General features: G+C 42.3%; 1 protein-coding gene across 1 annotated transcript; it reads left to right on the top strand.

Moving 5' to 3' along the window:
- Positions 1–11,649: 11,649 nt before the first annotated feature.
- On the top strand, positions 11,650–14,708 carry LOC149258319 (uncharacterized). The gene is made up of 3 exons (XM_089410466.1): positions 11,650–11,704; positions 12,853–14,102; positions 14,478–14,708. Exons 1-3 carry the CDS (start codon positions 11,650–11,652, stop codon positions 14,706–14,708), a joined length of 1,536 nt encoding a protein of 511 aa, XP_089266592.1.
- Positions 14,709–15,372: the final 664 nt, after the last annotated feature.

Here is a 15,372-nt window from a genome sequence, read left to right as displayed (position 1 = left end):
TCATTTGGACACCATCAATTAGACACTCTTCTATCTTGTTTTTGGCTCGCACAAGTCCGAGGTTTGTCCATGAATGATCACGTTTGCTATGAGGTGAAATCACTGGGTCCAAAACTCGCATCTATGATTTAGGGTTTTGGGCCCTAGTCGCAGGCACAAAACATGAAAGATTCGACCGTAGTTGCATGCATAGAAGCTCATCCGTGCATCTGGAGGCTTCTAGTCGCATAGACAACTCTCCAGCCATGTGAATGGGGGTTAAGGGTTTCCGCAGTCCAGATCTGACCCTAGTCGCTCGCATGTCAGGCTTAAGGGAGTGACTGGGAAAGCTATAGTCGCTCACATGAAACCTCCTCCATGTGATCGAGATCCAAAAGATGAAATCTCAGTCTTCCGAAGATTTTGCTTAGTGATCGCATGGTTCGACAGTTGACTACAGATAGTGACAACTCAGTATAATCTTCAGAATTAGATTTTTGAGTATATACATTGTTGGGTTCATTTCATGGATGTTGTAGTTGTTTTGCTGGTTAGTTGCATAGATGAAGATATGGATCATTGCACTTTCTTTTGCTAAATTGTTTGATGACAATCTAAGAAGAAGAATTTGCAAAGGTTTTCCCCATAGTGGGTTTTGCCTTGGTCTCCAACCAATCTTGGTGTCTCGATGTGTGCATGGTATTCTTCTATTGTTCCTTTATGTTCCGCCACATTGATGATGATGATATTGTTCTTTCTACATAATTGCATATGATGATGAATAACGATGTAAATCTGAATAATGTTATGATGTTATGGGGTGAACTTAATGTGTTAATGAAGAAATGCAATTATCAAAGCAAATACCAATGTAGCCGTAAGAAAAATTAACATGGTTTCAGAGTTGGGCTAAAGAAAAGTCATGGAGATCATCCCCATGGAGACAACTTTAATGAAAACAAGAGAAGATAGAGGAGACCTAAAATAATTCTAGGGTTTGATGGATATTATGAGGTTAGTGTTTGAGAGAAACCCTGGTTTATGGAAAGGACATGAGATACGAAATCTAGCAATGTCAATGTGAAGATGCTCAAGCGCTTGTGACAGATTTGATGAAGCCCTAAATGGGATAGTCTCTAGTAGGCTTGGTTGTTGATAAAGTTGATTGAAGGCAACATTGTTATATGGACAATGAACAGTGATGGCTCTTGAAGGTTGGTTCAAAAGGGAGATGATCACCTCCCATTGAAGATAAGTATTTCTTGACTTATGATGCTCCTTTATGTCTTTACTTTTGTTATTACATATAGATTTGATTATTGTTTTTATCATTACTTATACTTCTTGCATGTATATTTGAGTATTTGGATATTTCTAACCTCCTTGATGAGATGTAATAAGAAGATCCTTCTTGAGGATCATTTGAGACACAAGAAAGAAATGCTAGAGTTGGAAAAGGTAAAGAGGCACATGATGAAAATATGATTTAGTGCTACACATTTCCTATGTTAAATATGCATAGGTATTTGAACACTACAAGGTATGCATGATATATTGTTTTAATATTGGATGGCAAGGTAAGCCCTAAGGTATGATGAGAATGTCTCCTTCTCATATGGTTCATGCATGCAATTGAAAGTGATTTGAATTCATGGTTCTTATGATAAAATGGTGCACTTGATATTGAACAAGTATCTTACATGATGAACTTCTTGATTCTATTAGGCTACTTAATGTTGATCTTTGATATAGTGGCATACTTGATGTTTGAATAACATCTACCATTTGAGAAGGTTAGTACCTTGATTCTAGTAGATGGTAACTATACACTATTTGTGAAATGCATGGTAGTCATGATGATAGAAATATAACGATGAGATTGGTATTCATGATCTTTTGTTGACCATGGTTTTGCATTGATGTACTTAGTAATTATGATTGAATGCCCTGACTTGATGGATTGAGTTAAGTGACAAAGAAGTAATGTTGTGATCATGATTCTTGAAGTATGCTCCTATTAGCTATTTGACACTAACCCCTGATGAAAGATTGATGTCATGATGTAATGGTGAAATAGCTAATGTTAACATGTATGACCATGATGAATGTGTCTGACTCTATGATCTAACAAATCTCCTGATGTATGGCCATATTATAGATAGGTTGATGGCATGGATGAAGAAGACTGAAGTGGATTCCCATTCAGAGGGAGAATCTCTCCATAAGACTTCTTCTCCTATTTTCCTTTACATTATATGTATATTATTTTACTGTTGAAGTACGATTTATGGGCATCTAACATTGTTAATTTGCAACAAAATTTTGATCTGAGAAGAGAGAGTTTTCCCTGACCCTAAACCTCAGTCACACAGAATCATGTTCACAAGTGCCACTGTAGCCTTTCCGCTGCACGGAAGGTCGGTCAAGGGTGCCACTGTAGTCTCCCAACCGCTTGCAGGGAAGGCCTATGGGTGCGACTATGCCTGCTAGACACAAAAGTGAAGTTTTGTGCATGAGATCAGATGTTCACCTGAAGGATGCCAGTTCTACAATGTGAAGCAGACATCAAGAAGATTTGTGAGATGGAAAGTTTGAATGTTTGCTATAATATGAATATGTATACTGAATTTGTGTTTGCAGGTGATCGAGACATGCATACAAATATGTCATTATGTTTAAAGTTTGAGTTATAAGTGTTTGACATGATTTCGCTGATTGATATAGACGAGCAGTGTTTGGAGTTTTAACATGATGCTTGATAATGACTTAAAACTTTGACTTGATGTTGATATATATTCTAGACTATAGATCTCTTTATGATAGCAAATTTGGGATTTGACTTGATGACTAATGATTTGATTTGATGACTTATGATTTGCCTTGATGAGAATGATATATGAACTTCCAATGACTAATATTGGTATTCAGTAATGGTTTTGTATTGACCTCGTCATTCTTAGCACATTGGTTGAAGTATTGATAATTGTGATTCAGCATGAGGCTATCTCCATGAATGGTTGGAACTTACATGACTTATCCTTGGTGTATACATTTACATCTAGTGACTTTTTATGATCACGAGGATGACTTGACGAAATTTGGATTGATATTTTATGACAACTTGTTGGCATGATAATAGATGAAGTCATGACTTGATGAGAGCTCTACCTATCACCTGGTCTAAAGAATCTAACACTGTGATATTATGATGATCTAGATATTGGTTATGATTTGACATCTAAACTTTGATAAGCCGACTTAGTTGATTTGATTGTACAATATTTTGAGCATATTGGTTTGGAAAAGTGTTATGGTTGCAGAGAGCATTGTATGAAGCAAGCTCCCAGATCCAGATATGTCCACATTGATAGTTATCTAGTGAAGCCAAGAAGATGACGTGTCTATCCAAACTTCTACTTCAGAAGTGTTCCAAGTTGGGAAAAGAAAATCTATATTGTGCATCTTTTGAAGAAGTATTGGAAAGTGGAAATGCAAATCCTTAGACACTCCAATTGAATTTCAAGAAGTTGTGAAGAGATGTTATTGAACTTGACTTTACAACCCACTGCTGATTGAAGCGTCGATGTTTCGTTTTGAACATCTATTCGTATACATACATGATGTGCATACAACCTGAGTTGATTTATGATTGAGCCGCATCATTCACATTGAGTTGCTGCCTAACATCCTTAAAATTACTTGCATGGGACAATCTTCCTGTGATATGCGACTACTTGGGTGTACTAATGATGATTAGGATCATCATTGATGAGATGAGCACATTTGGATGCAGCCTTAGTATGAGATCTGCCATGATATCTTGGATGAGAGGTCCATATCACGACCAAGGTTGAGTACGGTGTTGCTAGCATAACTAGCCATGTAGCAGGATGAAGAAGCTCCTTGGAGAGCCGTCTGAGCAAGATATGGACATGACATGGATACATTATGATGACAAAAAGTGGGAACCGATTGGCAGAGAATCTCGCATATAGTTGGAATGAGATACCTTCATATATGGAGACAATGCTGCTGTATGATACAAGCTCAAGCCTGTGATTAACACCTCCTTGAGACGGAGGACGAATATGGTATTCTTTTTATGATATATATGATTATTTATGTTCTAATATGATATTTGATTTGATGTCTTTTATGAACATGAGACAACTACTATTGACACATGATGACTACCAGATATGAGCACGATGATATGTTTATGATCTATAGAGAAAAGGATTGATTGAGGACACTGAGCCGACTCTTCCCCCTTGTTTGAGCTCCCAGGGTGTGGAATTGAGATAGAGGGCTCCTAGGGTTGAGGGAACTCTGGACAATAGGGTATCACCCCTATCTGTTACCCATAGGGTTGGAGTAGTATCTCACCCTATCTTGGTCTTTGTAGAGTATACCCCAGTTGGCATCATACCCATAAGCAGGGATTGGTGAGATTGTCCCTCCCCGTTTGGCCAATGGGTTGAAGAGGCTTGGAGGCATGTGATCCTTACCTCTTGGTAAGTCGGGTATCTCATCCAAGCTCGGATTATGATGCAGGTGTTCTACCATATGACTATTGAGGGTCATTGTTGGGAAGATTAATAGGAAATAGGATGGGTTGAGTAGTAGCTCCCTTATATCACCTATTGCTCAATATGGGGTCGTAGTAGTAGCTCCCTCATGAGATTCTGGGTTGAGTAGTAGCTCCCTGATGTGGTTCAGGTTGATATGTGCTCCTTGATGATATCCTCTCCTATGTTGATGTGGATTGTAGACCTGACTCCCCACTAATATTCCCAGGTAGTATCCTGCTGGCAGAGATTCTGGGTAGTAGCTCGATGAATAGAGGGTGGTAGCTTAGGCTCCCCTCCGATGACAAATTATTCTTCTAGATTCGAGAATATTCAACACATGAGCAGGGAAAATCAAGAGATAAGTAGGAATGGGCAAGATATGAATTGAGATGATCAATGATGATATGAGATGATGAGATACTTAAGATTATATATGATTTGATGACTGGATACACATGACAGGATGCAGGTGGAATTCTCCCTAGTTGAGAGGGAGTGTTAAAAATATGCAACTGCGGTCAAATTCTACTTTGGACAACTCACCTACTGGAGATAATGATTGCATTGAATTCCTCTTTTTGAGATGACCAAAATCAACTTAAATATCACTCAAATCAGATAAGGGAAAGTGTACTTATGAAGACAAACCCACATGTGCACATTTGATAAGGTCGACTATAAAGCCAAGTGGACCACTTGGAAAGGCTGTAAATAAAAGTTCCCTCTACCTCATTTGGACACCATCAATGAGACACTCTTCTATCTTGTTTTTGGCTCACACAGGTTTGAGGCTCACCCACGGAGGTTCAATTTCACTCTGAAGTGAAATTGCTGGGTCCGAAGGTCGCATCTCTGATTTAGGGTTTTGGGCCCTAGTCGTAGGCAGAAAACAAGAAAGATTAGACTATAGTCGCATTCGCAGAAGCTCATCCATGGGACTGGAGCCTTCCAATCGCACAAACAACTCTCCATCCATGCGATTGGGGGTTTAAGGTTTCCGTAGTCCAGATATGACCCCAGTCGCTCGCATGCTAGACTTGAGGGAGCCACTGGGAAAGCTATAGTCGCTCACATGACACCTCGGTGTGACCAAGATCCAAAAGATGAAATCTCAACCTTATGAAGATTTCGCTCAATCACTGCGAGGTTCAACAGTTGACTACAGATAGTGGCAGTTCAATACAATCTTTAGAATAAGATTTCTGAGTATATACATTGTTGGGTTCATTTCATGGATGTTGTAGTTGTTTTGCTGGTTAGTTGCATAGATGAATATATGGATCATTGTGCTCTCTTTTGCTAAATGATTTGATGACAATCTAAGAAGAAGAATTAGCAAGGGTTTTACCCATAGTGGGTTTTGCCCTGGTCTCCGACCAATCCTAGTGTTTTTGTATGCATGCTTTTCTTCTATTTTTCCTTTATGTTTCACTGCATTGATGATGATGATATTGTTCTTTCTACATAGTTTCATATGATGAAGAATAATGATGTAAATCTGAATACTGTTATGATGTTATGCGGTGAACTTAATGTGTTAATGAAGAAATGGAATTATCGAAGCAAAGAAAAATATAGCCCTAAGAAAAATTAACAAGCACGAGTGTAACCCATAGGCCAATAATTTGGAAGAACTCGGACAAAGAGAGATGAAGTAACCATTCCAAAGTTCATTTCTGGCGTATGCAAGATGTGGCTAGCGCATGACCAAAATCCTCTGAACCAACCAATAATGAAAGATGACACAGAGGCAAGGAATCCACTAATAGGGTCAAATGGAAACCAAGGTACTGCACGAATCCTAATGTGTGATAATGTACGCTGACATCGAGCACAAGGGAAACCAATTAGTCAAAGACCCATAATACTGATTGATTTCGAGCACAAGGTCACTTATCAATGATGTAAATAGGGCCAGGGTGCAACTCTAGGTCTACACTTAGAGCAATTTGTTGGAGTCGATAAGAGCATACTTGCTAGTAAGAAGTCAATGGGGACCCTCTTAACCAACACAAGTGAATGACCATGTCACTAATGTGATATTGAGAATAACTTGACAGACCGGGTATGGCTGACAGAAATGAGTCAAGAGACACTGTAGAATAGCCGACAACAGGTTTACTTGCCTTGAATAAAAGCACGACTTGATGTGACTTTATGGTAGCATAAGATAACTTCGTATAAGTTTGTAATGCAGGAGGCATTAATAAACTCTCCATATGTTTGGAAGAGATAACCAATCAGAGGAGGAATAACTCTAGAACAAGGTTATGGCTTCCCTAAAGTCGAACTAAGTCCCATCCCGATGGAGGAAAGACTCATTTTAAGTGCTTTGTTCAAGGGAAATGTGACTGATTCTTGCTTCCATCAAATGATGAATAAATTGTCCCATTTCCGCTTTTTTTGGAATATTTGATTTTTTTGTCTTTTTCATATTTAAGGCTGAAAAAGAATAAAAGAATGTCTATAGTACAATGGAGAGAACGAGCGTCAAGGGAAAGTGCACTAGTTCCTGGGACTGGAATAACACTATGCTCAATGCAAGGTGGTAGATGCTGGGCATCGACACTCGAGGGATGTTCTCTCCACAGAAAAATGGGTGTCAAGTCGTAAAGGCTAATGAATGCATGGTTTGAACTTATAAAAATTCATGGTCAAAAGTGGCTTATACACGTGTCCAAATGAAGTCGACTTAAGGCTTAAATAGGTACAAGTGGTAAAAATGCAATGCAATAGTACAACTTAACATATGGGAGCCTCTTGGGTATAAGGCCAGAAAATAACAAAGAAGAAGAAGAATGAGGCTTCAACGCAAAGTCCTGGCAGGACTAAAGAGGAATCACGAGCCTACACAATATTTGCAGCATGGGAGACATATGCTAGCGAGGATTTAACTAGAAAGCCCATGGAAGGAAAGACTCTATCACTATGTTATGATTTTACAAGTCCGCGAGTGAGAGGGGTTAAAAAATCGCAACATAATGGGGTCGACCCTATGGCTAAATATCATAGTATGAGGTCAAGATGCATAATGCAACGAAAAAGTGATATGTCGTGACTGTTGATTTTGGATAGCATTGTATGTGCTCTAGCTTCGAAATTTTGTGGAGGGGCTAGAACACATGAGATCTCCAGAACCCAAAAATCATTTGGAGAAATTCCACCCGGATGAAGAGTTATTAGAATAAGTAATATTTTTAATGGGGTTCCTAAGTCTAACTTAGGAAAATAAAAATATTAATGGGTATTAATACAAATATGGGTGAGAAGCTTCTAAGAGACGAGGATCAAGTCTATTTTAATCTTAGCCATTGATTAGGGATTTAATCTCGACTATTGTTTCATCAACAAGAAAAGTATAAGAGGAGGCTTGAGGGTTAGTTGGAGATACACTTGACAGATCAATCAGTTCGATTTTTCTGGGGTGAGGTTTGCTGAGAAAATTGAACGAGTGATCTATTGCATCTGTGGGGAAGGGATAGTTGAGGTTGGAGGATCTTCTCCAGGACCTTGAATACACAACAAAGAGAGGCAGAGAGATGCTAGAGGAGGCAGTGCAGACCCATGGAGATTGATGTTGGGTCAGGAAGGGCCCACACATTTCCAACGATGGGGTAGAGCCACCCTCCAGCAGAAATCTAAATTCAGCTAAAGAGCAACAGGATCAGCCGAGAAGGTTGATGTCAGAGGAGACAACACAGTGCTAACGCAGTGTCCCAGTGTGCTCCACGCAGCTGTTGCGAAGGGGTAGCGCATTTGTAGTCGGGGAAAACTAGTCCAGTTGTCGGAACGGAGAAAATTTGCCGGGTGAAGTGAGGTAATCTCACTTAGGTTTCTTCCAGTACATTTTTATCTTTGTAACTGGATTGCTGAGAGGGCATCCAGAGTTGTATTCAAAACTATTGCTTAATAATAGAAAACCCTCAGAGCTGCTGCACCGATTTTCCCGCATTGGGTTTTTCCTGGGACGATTGTCCAAAAATAACAGTGTCCCTTGTGTGATTGTCTCATTTTATTTCAGTTCATGATCTGTATATATGTGTAGTCTACAATAGTGTTTTCATCATTGTTTAAATAACTTGTTGACTGTAAAAACAAGTAGGAGATGATAAACCATTGATTGCAGTATGATTTCTGATGTGTAGATTTAGAAAATTTCACATGGTATCAGAGCATTACGGATCATAGGAGACTGAAGACACCAGCCGGGAGATCTAGAGAATTTGCTGCAGAGAGGCAGCGGTCCCGAGTGACAACGTTGTTCTAGAGCCAGAGATGCAGAGGGAGATTGGTGCAGTGCAAAAGAGGTGAAGCAGAGGCTCACACAGTGCCCGTGTCTGCATTTTGAGCTAGGTGAGGGTGAAACAGTCGCTGGGAGGAGCCCATGCAGTAACTGCGTCAGCGGTCTAGGCCAGCGCAGAAGCAGAGAGGGGCAGATCAAGCTCATGCAGAGCCACGCCATATTTTCGGACTAGGAAGGAGTGACGCAGTGGGCATGAGGAGCTGATCTAGCTCACGCAGTGATTGCGCAGAACCATAGGAGCTCAAATTCTTCAGTTGTCGGGGTTGGGGGAGGAGAGCAGATTCGATTTGAGGAGCAGGTGGGACACTGTTGCTATTGGTGCAAAACAATGTCTGTGGAGACAAAGCTAAGGTAGAGGGAATCATTGCCTTGATAGATTTCTAGCCAAAAAATATAGATTCGGGTTGCAACAACAAAGGAAGGATTGGAGAGGAGTGATTTGACATTTGGTTGGAGGATTTCCGTGAAGGAAATCAGGACTCAGAGGGAGTCTAGAGTAGCTTGTTCCTTAGAGGGTTTCTTATGCCAAAGAAATCTAGATCCAAGTCTTGTTGGATTAGTAGTAGGAGAGGGAGAAGAGAACTTGTCCTATATTTGTTGAGCAGAGATGGCAGTCAATGGACTAAGAGATCAGGATAGATTGGATGGAGATTCCAATTTTGTCATTTGGAAGGCTAGGATCCTAGCAGTCCTCGACAAAAATTGCATCAAGGACTATGCCTTGAAGGTAGTTGTTGTTCTTATCGACACTGATTCGTTAAAGAAGTACGAGGAGGCCCAGGCGAAGGCCAAGTGCATGATCCTAAACGGGGTCAAAGATCATGTAGTACCACGCATTGCTGAGAAAGGGGAGATGTGGGAGATGCTGACCACCTTGTACCAGGGTACTTCCATCGAGCGCAAGATGCTATTATAAAATCAGCTGATATAGTACCAGATGCAGAAGGGAGAAGAGATCGATCACTTCCCCTCAGGTTGCAAGGGATTAGAGACCAGTTGACTTCTGTGGGGTTTACACCAGATCCTGAGTTTATGGTCAGCACTGCCCTGAATGTAGTCACCGAAGACTGGGAGACATTTGTCCAAAGTATCTTGGGTAGAGCAACTCTCCCTAGTTGGGAGAAGTGGGCAACTCTAACAAGAAGAGATCAGGGGGATGACCAAGGCGGGGGGTAGCGGAAAAGGAGCCCGTGTCAAGAAGGAGGAGGAGGATGCAACTCTCGCATCATCGGGACAACAAGGGCAACAAAAGCGGAAGAAGAAGGATATTTCCAAGGTCAGATGCTTCAAGTGTGGGGAACTTGGACATTATGCCACTTAGTGCCCCTGGAAGAAGGGAAAGGAGGAAGCTTCTGAATCGAAGGCTGCTCCAACAAAAGTTGACAAGGAAGGTGAGGATGACGATTGTGCCATGAGTGCTCATACGCCTCTGAAGAAGAGGTGGGGTGACATGGAGTTGTAGACAGGAGGACTACACTCGGGCAGGATCATTTAGGTGCCCAAACTCTTGGATCACGTACGACTACGGGAGCCCTTAACGACAGTAGCAAAATGACGGGTGTCGGTTGGAGCGAGGTGTGATGGAGCGACAATGGAAAAGCTAGAGTGCCAAAGTCTGAGGCAACACAGTGTATGTTGTAGCAGTGCAAGAGGCACAAAGCAATTTGCAACAACAAAGTAGCAGCACATGGTGAGCACAGATTATCAGTAGGGGTAGCTTCAACATCACAAGGCATCCAGACTGACGAACATGTCAGTTTTGGGTGTTTTCAGTTGCCTACTTCTCAACAATTGAGTTGCAGTGTAGCAGTGGCAGTGCTATGGGCAACATGAGGCAACATTTCGAGAGGGAGTTGTAGTACAGATGTAGCAGTGGTAGTGGTAGAGTCATGGGCAACAGTACAAGAAGCAACAGTGCAGAGGATGAAGGACATCAAGCCAAGCATCAAGAACACAGAGGACCGATGTGGTGCATCAGTGTAGTACTTCTGTTGAGAAGTGTTACTAGAGCACATTCCTCGCTAAGAGGGAGTGTTGATTTTGGGTAGAATCAAATGTGCTCGAGCTCCAGAATTTTGTGGAAGGTCTAGAGCACATGAGATCTCCAGAACCTAAAATAGTTTGGAGGAATTCCACCCGGATGAGGAGTTATTAAAATAATTAATATTTTTATTGGGGTTCCTAAGTCTTAACTTAGGAAAATAAAAATATTAATGGGTATTAATAAAAATATGGGTGAGGATAATTTCATATAAAGAGTTTAGTACCCGCCCATCGCTCTGCAACTGTGCGCGCGATCCTACCGAGGAGTTTTGGTCTGCGCTGCAGGCCGCGACTGTCTTCGCCTTGGCTGGGCCTTCCAAGGTCGCCCACCTTCATGGAGGCGCTGGGTACTCCTCAGGGGCCTCCCATCTCTCCCCCTCCGCCCTCTGCCTCTGATGCATTCAAATCTCTGCTGGCTTCCTTGCCTAAGAAGAAGAAAGTCGAAGCTGCAAAGTTCGTGAAGAAACTGGATGACATTCCTGAGATTTCTCTCCCGCCAGAAGGGCCGATTCAAGTCGCTCTGTCTCTTGCAGATCGTGCCCTCGTCGGCTAGTTCACAGGGCTCTGGCCTTCCCCAAAATCCACAGAGAACTGGGTCGCCAAGAACTGGGCACCCTTGATAAAAGACAAAGTAACCTCATACTTTCTTGGGAGAGGCTACTTTTTGTTTGAGTTCACTGCAAAAGAGGACAAGGATCTGATTTTCTGAAATGGACCTTACTTCATGGGCCCTCAAGGACTGTATTTGAATAAATGGACGCCAGATTTCGATCCGGCAGTGGATGTGCCCACAGCGGTCCCGGTGTGGGTGAGACTCCCCAACCTTCCAGTGCACTGTTGGAATTGGGATTCTCTGAAGCACATAGGCAACACCCTAGGCAAATTTATAGACAGGGCTAACAACAAAGACCAGTATGACTGTGCCAGAATTTGCGTGGAGGTAGATCTAGAGGTCGGGCTACCGGAAGCCATCAAAATTATCGTAGGTCCCTAGACTCATGTGCAGAAACTCGATTATGAGCAGCTGCCCTTCAAATGCCGGAAATGCCACGTCTATGGTCACTTTGCCAGAGGCTGTCCGTCCAATGGGGTGGAAGAAAAAGGGAAAGAAGAAGGCTGGAACTAGGTAAAGCGCACCAAAACCTCTCACAAGAAGACTGCAAATGCAAATGCTAAAGCCCGCAGACGGGTCCTGCTCAGAAACCAACCATGGAAGGACAAGGGAACAAATTCGAGCTCCTAAGATCTGAAATCATGACCTCCCAAGAGGTCGAGATCCCAAAGGAAATTTCTCCCGCCAAAGCTTCCCCCTCCGTCTCGATCAAAGGTGGAAGTGCAGCAGAGAGATCCAAAGGGAAGATCTCAGAAGAGGAGGAGGAAATCCAAGAATCTGAGGAATCAGAAGAAGAAGGAGAAATAGGAGACTCTCAATCCTCTCCCAGAAGATCCACAAGAGGATGCAAGTCTGCAAGGGAAAAAAGAGAACAAGAAACCTACAAGGACAAGCTTCAGGGCAGCCAGCCAACACTAGAGAAGCTATTGGCAAAAACCCCGAAGACGACGAGGAACCAACCTCAGGGCTCCAAGGGAGCCCATCACAACAAAAATAAATGATGAAGATAGTCTCCTGGAATTGTAGGGGTATGGGCACTAGAGCCAAGGAAGAAGCAATGAAAATTTTAACAAGATTGGAAGCCCCAGATATCCTCCTCATCCAGGAGACCAAAATGGAGGACACAACTTTCCTCCAAGCAAGTAAAAAATTTTGGAATAAAAGCGGAGTGCAAGCAATTTCTGCCCATGGAGCCTCGGGAGGGCTTGGATCGCTCTGGAACCCTAATAAGTTCTCATTAATCTCTGAGACTTTGAATACTCATTGGATTTTCTTAAAAATGCAGCATTTAGAAACCAAGGAGATCATTTGTCTATTCAATGTGTATGTTCCTAACAATGCAGGTGAGAAAAAGAGTTGCTGGGATTCCATAAAAAGTCTGGCAGATCTAGAGAATCTGGAAAATATCATCATAGCTGGAGATCTCAATCTCATCCTTCTCTCGTCAGAAAAAAGAGGAGGCAACATTGTAAGGGATCCGGCAAGAGAATGGGCGGAGGATCTCATGCAGGACTGGGACCTGCTAGACATCAAGCCTGTTACTGGTAAGTTTACTTGGTCAAATAAGAGAGTCAGTCCTGGTCATATAGCGGCAAGACTTGATAGATTTTTTGTTCAAAGCTCCTTCCTTCTTCTCGGGCTAGAGGCTAGAATGCACATCCTTCATAGCAGTGTTTCAGATCACAAGCCCGTAAGACTTGAGCTGCTGGCTCCCAAGGACCTGGGCCCTATCCCTTTCAGATTCAGTTCTCTATGGACTAAAGAGGCAGACTTCATGCAAAAGGTTAGAGACTGTTGGAAAGACCCAGTCAAGGGTTCCCCTTTTTTTGTTTGGGAGGAAAAACTTAGAAGAGTAAAAGCAATGCTGAAAAGCTGGGCCAAGACCTTGCCCAATCCTGCAACTGAAAGGAAAAAAATTCAAAACTCCTTAGAAATGCAACATCTTCATCTAGAAACAACTGAAATCACAAAAGAAGATCTGGACAAGGAGACGCAGCTTCAGCAGAAATTTCACAAGGCTTGCTTGGCCGAAGAAGAATTTTGGAGGCTCAAATCCAGGAGTCTTTGGCTCAAAGCAGGTGATAGAAACTCCTCCTTTTTTCATAAGCAAGCTCAAGCCAGGAAATGCTGTAACTCCATCTCTGAAATCAAAGAAGAAAACTGCACATTAAATGATTTTACCAGCATCAAAAAGGCAGCTTCCGAACATTTTAAGAAGCTGTATAGTGAGGACATGGAGGCTGGCCAAAGCTCTAAACTCCTAGATGCAGTTCCTTGCCTTATCACTGCTAGAATGAATCAACTGTTAGAAGCCAAAATCAACAAAAATGAAGTCAGGGACGCCCTCTTTGGTACGGACCCCGACAAAGATCCGGGACCGGACGGTTTTACAACCAGATTTCTCCAGACTTGTTGGCAGATTGTGGAGAAGGAGTTCTTTAAAATGATTCAAAAGTCCCAAGATTGCCAGAAAATTGGAGGTTGCACAAATTCAGCATTCCTCGCCCTCATCCCCAAGGAAAAAGGAGCAAACTCCTTCAATAGATTCCGTCCAATCTCCTTATGCAACATTGGATACAAAGTGATAACCAAGGTTATAGCGAACAGGCTGAGAAATATTCTCCCCAAAATCATCCTGGAGAACCAAGGAGGATTCATTCATGGCAGACAGCTAGTGGACAACTTCATCCTGGTCCAAGAGGCGATCCATTCCAGTCTACATCGAAAAGAAAAAGGTATGGTCATCAAACTAGATCTAGCAAATGCATTTGATCGAGTTAGGCATAGCTTTTTGATAGATGTTCTGCACAAGATGGGTTTTGGTCAAAATATTATAAACTGGATTCGAGCTTGTATCTCGAAGCCCTGGATTGCTCCCCTGGTAAATGGTAGGGCTGCTGATTTCTTCAAAGCCACTAGAGGGCTGAGGCAGGGGTGTCCCCTCTCACCCCTCCTCTTTGTGCTGCAGGCTTCTGTCCTCAGCTTTTATCTAGATAAGAAACAACAAGATCAAGAAATAGTTGGCCTTAGCATAGCAAGAGGGGTAAAAAACATCAATCACGCCCTCTTCGCTGACGATACCTTGCTGCTGGGGGCTGCAACTTCACTTTCAGCTGCCAGATTTAAAGAAGTGTTGGATGATTTCTGTGAAGTCTTGGGCAACAAATTAAATAATGGCAAATGCCATATCTACTACTAGAATATCTCTCCCTCGTCCGCAAACTCCATTGCCAGATGTCTAGGCTTTGCAGCCTCTTCAAATTGGACCTCTTTCAAATATCTTGGCCTTCCCATCTTCCTCAAGAGGGCCTTGAGCAAAGACTGGAACCCTCAGCTCGAGAAATTCAAATAAAAAATGCAGGCCTGGGGATCCTCCTGGCTCAATATTGCTGGCAAAGCAGTGCTTATCAAAGCAGTACTCAGTAGCCTTCCTTTATTCCAATTTTCTATCCTCTTGGAACTTGTGGGTATTCTCAAGAAGATGGAGGATCTAATTAGAAATTTTTTCTGGAAGGGAGGCAAGCAAAACGAAAAGAAAATCCCTCTTGTCAACTGGGAAATTGTCACCAAGCCGCTTCAGGAGGGAGGACTGAATTTCAAAGATCTCTGTGCTCAAAACTTAGCCATGGGAGCAGAGCTGATTTGGAGAATTATAGCTCCCAATCCAGGCTGGGCGCATTTAACATTATGGAAAAAATACTACAGAGGACAAAGACTCCGATGCTTGGATAAGCCCAAATCCCATCTTAGAACTCCCTTCAGCGTGCTCAGTAACAAAGCATCTCCTTTGGTGAATGCGCACGCCTTCTGGATACCTGGGAATGGCCAATATATCAACCTGTGGGAAGATTGCATCATGAACA

The sequence above is a fragment of the Pinus tabuliformis genome, chromosome 6, assembly GCF_031772625.1.
Source record: "Pinus tabuliformis cultivar Carrire ecotype Pingquan chromosome 6, CPIR1, whole genome shotgun sequence".
NCBI classification, from domain to species: Eukaryota; Viridiplantae; Streptophyta; class Pinopsida; order Pinales; family Pinaceae; genus Pinus; species Pinus tabuliformis.
The sequence above is the reverse complement of the archived record's forward strand: the minus strand, read 5'-3'. Positions and strand labels throughout refer to the sequence as shown.